Raw genomic sequence first — 6000 nt, forward strand, 5'->3', positions numbered from 1 at the left:
ACAGTCTCCGTAGTTGACTTGACCATGATCTGGCTTGGCTTTAACTTTGAACTTGATGTTGAACTTGACTCTGGTTCAGACCCATATTTTATCCCAATCATCTCGACCATGTTACGTGTGTCATGATCATGGGGACAGAGTCTGTACTTAATGTGATTATATAGCAATTTAGAGGTAGGATATAAAGGCGGGAGTCAACTGCTTATAAGCCTTTTTTATACCACTTTTATGGAGTCACCAGAACTATGAATTCCCTCTCTACTTGAGTTTGTAAGGAGATAAGGTTTCCAAAGGCCTCCTTTTATCTTTAAGGCAGCCTATAGGTGGTGGGCAGGACTATCCTCTTTCAATCTCTGGGCCAAGAATAGTTCTGGAGCAAGTGAGGGAAGAAATGAACATGGGGACGAGAAAATGACCCATGAAAGTACACCAAGGCCCAAACTAGGTCACAAATGTTTTGTGAGCTACACGTAGCACTGAGACCTCCTCAAAGCGTAGTGGTCACATAAACAGCCTCTATGGAAAGAACTCCAGCTTCACCACTTGGAGGGAATTATATATCTCTGTATTTAAAGGAAAAATGCACAACTTGCCAATACTGTCAATGTTGTCTTGGTACATAGCAGTATCTACATATTACAGGTATGGAAGACAGGTGTTAGAGAGGAGCTCAAGCCATGTTGTAGTCAGTGCCAGGGATGTTCTATTAAGGCGACAGTAGGAGGTTAGTAAGGTGAGAGACAGGAAAAGAGAAATTATTGAATACTCATGGAAAGAAATGGGCAGGAAAGTCTTCCCTCCGGGGATGACATCTTTTTTTTTTTTTTTTAATGTTTCTTTATTTATTTTGAGAGAGAGAGTGAGGAGAGACAGAGAAAGAGGGTAAGAGAGAATCCCAAGCAGGCTCTGCGCTGACAGCATGGGGCTCCATCTCATGAACCGTGAGATCATGACCTGAACTGAAATCAAGAGTCAGACACTTAACAGACTGAGCCACCCAGGCACCCCATCAGGGATGACTTGTTACAACGAAGGAGTCTCCCTTCTGAGGCACTTTGGAAAAGAGACTAATATAAAGGACCAGTATGGTCCACAGACTAGTTCCCAGTGACAGGTACTGATTAAGGAAAGTAAAGACTCCAGGAGAGGGTAAGATGTTCACTGGTCTGTGTGTGGGGGTGGGTGTGCATGCGTGTGCGTGTGTCTTTTTGAAGTCACTTGGAATTCTTCATACAGGATTTTCTCCTAAAGGAGATTTATGTGTCCTTCAGTTTTATTTTTAAACTGATATGCGACATCCCAACCTAAGAAACAAATACAAGCAGAAGTAGAGGTAAACTATGTAAGGAGATTGTTTTACTGAGGTACAAAAGGAGGCCCGGAAATCAGTGAGGCATGAGGAGGACCGCAACAATTTTCTCTGCCCAACAAAGATGCGTCGCATTCCGTCTCTGCCCTTACCCAGAGCCCCGGCTGAGATGAGGGAGAGGGCAGTCAGAGCCCAGGGAAGATGAAGGTGATGGTGAAGATGTCATCGCTCTGTATCCATGTCTGCGGGGAAGTTAGCATGCTCCTTCATGAAGAAACTGAACTTTTCCGTTACTTTTCCTATGAGAAAACACACAAGATTCATTAAGCAAGAGGCCATGTTATATCATGTTAGAGCCAAAAGGAACTATAGAAATTAGGAGGCAGAACTTAACGTTACAGATGAGGAAACTGAATCCCTGAAAAGGAATGTCCCTGCCACAGGCAGTTTCTGACAGAAGCCAAGTTTCCCTAGTCCAGTGATACATCCAGCCTGCCCACGGCCCCCACTGACCCCAGAGCCTGGGGTTACCCTGCATCTTACAAAGAAGGAGGGCTTCTGACAAGGGGAGTTGAGGTGGCCTGCCCCTCAGCTTTTCTTGCTCAGCAAGGCCTGTGATGAAGCTGGATCCTGCAGTGGTAAGAACTGCCACCACATGTCCCCTTCAGTGTCCTTGAACACAAGCTAGTTGCTAGGCCAAAGGCCCAGTATGTGTGCATCTTCTCTTTTCTGAAGATTCCCTCTTCCTGAGTAGAAATAAAGATGCAGACATATCTTTGTGGGCTAGAGGCCTCACCTGCTATTCCAACTTGTGAGATAATCATGGAGATGAAAAATATTAAGATTGAAAATGGATGGCCAAAATCCGGTGGTCTAAAAAGACTTAACAATGAGCAGAGCGGACTTTGTGTAAGGGAATAAATGCTTAGGTGCCTGTTTTGCATTAAAGAAGTGGCAACGACCTAGTTATATTGCCTTCAAAAATACCATGCAGGCTAAACGAAATACCTAAACAAAACATGCCCGTGGGACCCAGGTGGAAGCACCGAGAGCTGCATTCCCCTCTTTTAGATAAAAGAAAAAAAATTGCCATAGCCTTATTCCCCTTTTCCCCCTTAAGGCTACAGATAGAGCTGCTAGGAATTTGAGGAGCGGAAAGGCTTTCCAGCCAGTTTGTCTAAGAATCAAGCAGTATGGCCATAAGTCTCTTAGAAGTCATGTGGGATAGTGGGTTTCAATGATTTCTTAGTGTGGGGTTTAAGATCCTTCTCTCTAACAAAATACTGTGTGGAACCCCATTACCGAAAACAGCCAAAAGCTGAACTTGGGGTTGGAGATCACCCCCAAATGATCCCCTTAGCTCCTCTGGTGCCTCTGGTGCCTCTGTAGAACCTCTAGGCTCCTGGTCTTATTGGACTCCCTCAACTGAGACAGGAATTGGCAGTTGGGGGATGGATGGAACGAGTTCAAGCTGGCAGAGCAGGGGGCCAAGCCTAGCCTGACCACAAGACAGTCAGTTTTCTCTCTCTCCCAGATGCTTCTGGGTGGGAATAAGCACAGCTTATGGAGAGTGAAACAGGCTCATAGAAAGAGGAGAAGTTTGCTGTGGAGGACACTGGCCGCAACTTCTTTTTTCTTCCCATGAGGTACTCACAAATTCTCAATGCATAGGTGGCATTCATTCCCATAGGTGATGTAATCAGAACCACAGACAGGCAGGTACATGATGGGGCAGGGGATGGCCACCACTGGGTACTTCTTGTAAATGCTGCAGTTCCCCTGTGTTGGACACAAGAGAATGTCCTGCTGTTTTCAGGCCCCCAAGCTAGGCTACGCTGGCCACTGTTGGGCAGGAGGCAGAATACCATCCTGGGAATCCCAGATCAGATATTCTGATGCTCCTGTGGCTACTTCTATTAGTAATAATATTACCACCATGACAAATACTCGTACTGCTATCACCACTTCTGTGACTGCTAGGATAGTCTGCTATTATTAATGCCTGAGAATTTCCATGCTAGGCATTAACCTTGAATTGTACATGAGTTTTTTTTTTTTGTTTACTGAATAAGGTAGGCTCGACTATGATGCCTGTTTATAGATGGGGGGAAATTATGGCTTCAAAACAAAGAACTTGTATAACATAAACGCAGTTAATAATGGGTTTGGGATTTGAATCTAGAGCCCACCCAATGAACCAAGGTAACTGCCCTGCCTCTCACATGTTGCCCTTTCCATGAAGACTTTACCAGTCTCTCAGCTGGAAGTCATCTCTCTCTCCCTTAACTTGGGATTTTTTTTTTTTTAGGCTACAGTTATTTATATGTATATCCCATTGCTTCAACTGCCTTCTGGAGAGCAGAGTTTTTAATCTCTGTCTGCCTCCCCCTTCTGCCCCCCAAACACGCTTAATTAATTCTACATATATATTGCAAAAATGTTTGTTGACTAAATGTCAATGGAAATTGAAATTAAACGTAATTCAATATACTCACTGTTGTTAAAGATAGGCTAGCAGCTTCTGAAAGAGAGTTAGAGATGGAAACGTTAAAAATAAAGCAAAGTCTTGAAGTCTCATTGATTAATGTAAAATCGGGCCTATAGATTAAGACTCTGTATTTGCTATGGCAAGAAATCTCAGCGCACGCTTTGTTCTTATATAAAACTCCAGCTGTTTGCTGAAGAAGCCAAATGGCCAATAAGGTAAGCCCTGTATTCAGTCAAGAGAATTAGCCAGTTTCTTCCCTTTATTGACCACGAGATATTTTCTGGAGCTCATGATGATGGTTCAAAGTCAGATAGCAATAGAAGGTATTGCAGTCACCCCTCCTAAGAGCATGAAGTGCTGCCATCATTGATATTCTCTCCTCCAAAGTGACATAAAAAAATGTAACAGAGGGGCGCCTGGGGGGTTCAGTCAGTTAAGCATCCAACTCTTGATTTCGGCTCAAGTCATGATCTCGTGGTTCATGAGATCGAGCCCCGCGTTGAGCTCTGCCCTGACAGTGCAAATTAGGATTCTCTCTCTCCCTCTCTTTCTGCCCCACCCCCGCATAAATAAATAAACATTAAAAAAGAAATGGAATGGAATATTGTTAAGGTGTTAGAATCTTAATTTATTTAAATAATTTTCACCATATAAAAGTCTAATTGTCGACTCCTGGGCTTTGGAGAATTGGGTTTTATTTTGATCCTCCTGGACTGATTTGGGGAGATATCCAAGTTTTTCTGTGTTGCTACACTGAGGAATCGTATCTAATAACACCAACCACTTCCAGTGTTCTTATGAAATTAGGTAGACTTATGAAGAAATTAGTTCTTTTTTTTTTTTTATGATTCCATGGATGAAAATAAAAAATCCTTAAAAGCAAAGACCCTGGAGCCAAATCCCCCAATACCAGCTAGTACACAAGATCCTCCCTTCCCAGGCCAGGGCTGTTTGTGTTAAAAACCAGTACACTTTATCTTTTTTAATATTTACTGATTGATTTTGAGAGAGAGGGAGAAAGAGCACAGGCGGGGAAGGGATGGCGAGAGGGGGGTAGAGAGAGAGAGAATCCCAAGCAGGCTCCGTGCTGCCAGCTCAGAGCCCAACGTGGGGCTCAAACTCACAAACCGTTAGATCGTGACCTGAACCCAAATCAAGAACCAGCTGCTTAACCAACTGAGCCACCCAGGTGCTCCACAAACCAATACGCTCTAAAACCACATGACCAGACATTTCTCTCAAATGCTGAGAAGGGGTTATTTGAGAAGACACGCTTAATGACTCTACAGGGTACTCTCTACCCTTAACTCACCTGAGCTGCTGAAGAAATGGGTCACTGTGCAGAACAGGAGCAAACTCCCAATGATCTTCATGGTGGAGAGGGCTGTGATGCGGACGCTTTCTAGGCTGTCACACCCGCTACATCAGCCATACCCCAGGGAAGGGGTCATGTTTATATGCCAATGCTTGGTTTCTCCACCTTTCCTGTGAGGTCACCCAGAGTCAGTGCTGGCTCTGAGAGGCTCTCAAAGTACAATGTCACACCCTGGGTGGTTGCGGTTCTTGTCACTTAATTGCTACTTAATACCTGACCGACAAATTGATTATTTGAGGTGAGAAGAATTTTCCTGTCTGCACCAGAGGTGGGGACTGTTATTTAGAATTCTAAACTTCACATAGTAGAAGAAATTAAGTATAGGCTGCTTGGCCTGGTTATGAAATAAGTTAACACATCAAACTTTTTTTCACCAAATGAAGAATATTAGACTCAGATTAAACCGATCACACTTAGTTTTATATTTTGCGTCCTCAGAAAATACTGATTATTTTTGAAGAAATGAACATCATAATTAGAGTTTCATACATGGTAGTTAGAATATGGAATGTGAGCTTCAGGACAACTCATTGAGGAAGGAATTCTTATTACCCTAATTTTACCAGTGAGTAAGTTGAGACTCAGAGTATTTAAGTAATCCTCACGAGATCATGAAACTAATTAATGGGGGAGCCTATGATGAGTTCAGTAATGGAAAAGGAGAGAAGCAAATGCCCTAATAAAGAGGGTTCCTTATGAGTTTTATTGTTTGCTATGAACATCTGAAGAGAATGAATACTGAGAAAAAGCCATTATGTCTCAAGAATGGGTGTCTTTGTTGAGGTTTGAAAATGCATTTAGCAAAGGAAATGAGAATGGGTTCAAAGG

The 6000-nt window shown here is 43.2% G+C and overlaps 1 protein-coding gene across 1 annotated transcript; it reads right to left on the bottom strand.

Annotated features, from left to right (window-relative positions):
* Positions 1-1538: 1538 nt before the first annotated feature.
* Positions 1539-5170, bottom strand: SPINK7 (serine peptidase inhibitor Kazal type 7). The gene is made up of 4 exons (XM_042907715.1): positions 5110-5170; positions 3805-3830; positions 2964-3088; positions 1539-1608 (listed from the first exon to the last, which is right to left on the bottom strand). The coding sequence occupies exons 1-4, from the start codon at positions 5168-5170 to the stop codon at positions 1563-1565; spliced, it is 258 nt and encodes an 85-aa protein (XP_042763649.1). The 3' UTR covers positions 1539-1562.
* Positions 5171-6000: the final 830 nt, after the last annotated feature.

Source organism: Panthera leo, chromosome A1 (genome assembly GCF_018350215.1).
Source record: "Panthera leo isolate Ple1 chromosome A1, P.leo_Ple1_pat1.1, whole genome shotgun sequence".
Classification (NCBI taxonomy): domain Eukaryota; kingdom Metazoa; phylum Chordata; class Mammalia; order Carnivora; family Felidae; genus Panthera; species Panthera leo.

Excerpts from the sequence above, each read along its gene's own strand:
- SPINK7 (XM_042907715.1), bottom strand. The coding sequence starts at position 5,170 with ATGAAGATCATTGGGAGTTTGCTCCTGTTCTGCACAGTGACCCATTTC. Across the intron at positions 3,831-5,109 it reads CCATTTCTTCAGCAGCTCAG|AAGCTGCTAGCCTATCTTTA; the intron begins GTGAGTTAAGGG and ends ACTCTCTTTCAG. Across the intron at positions 3,089-3,804 it reads CTAGCCTATCTTTAACAACA|GGGAACTGCAGCATTTACAA; the intron begins GTGAGTATATTG and ends TGTCCAACACAG.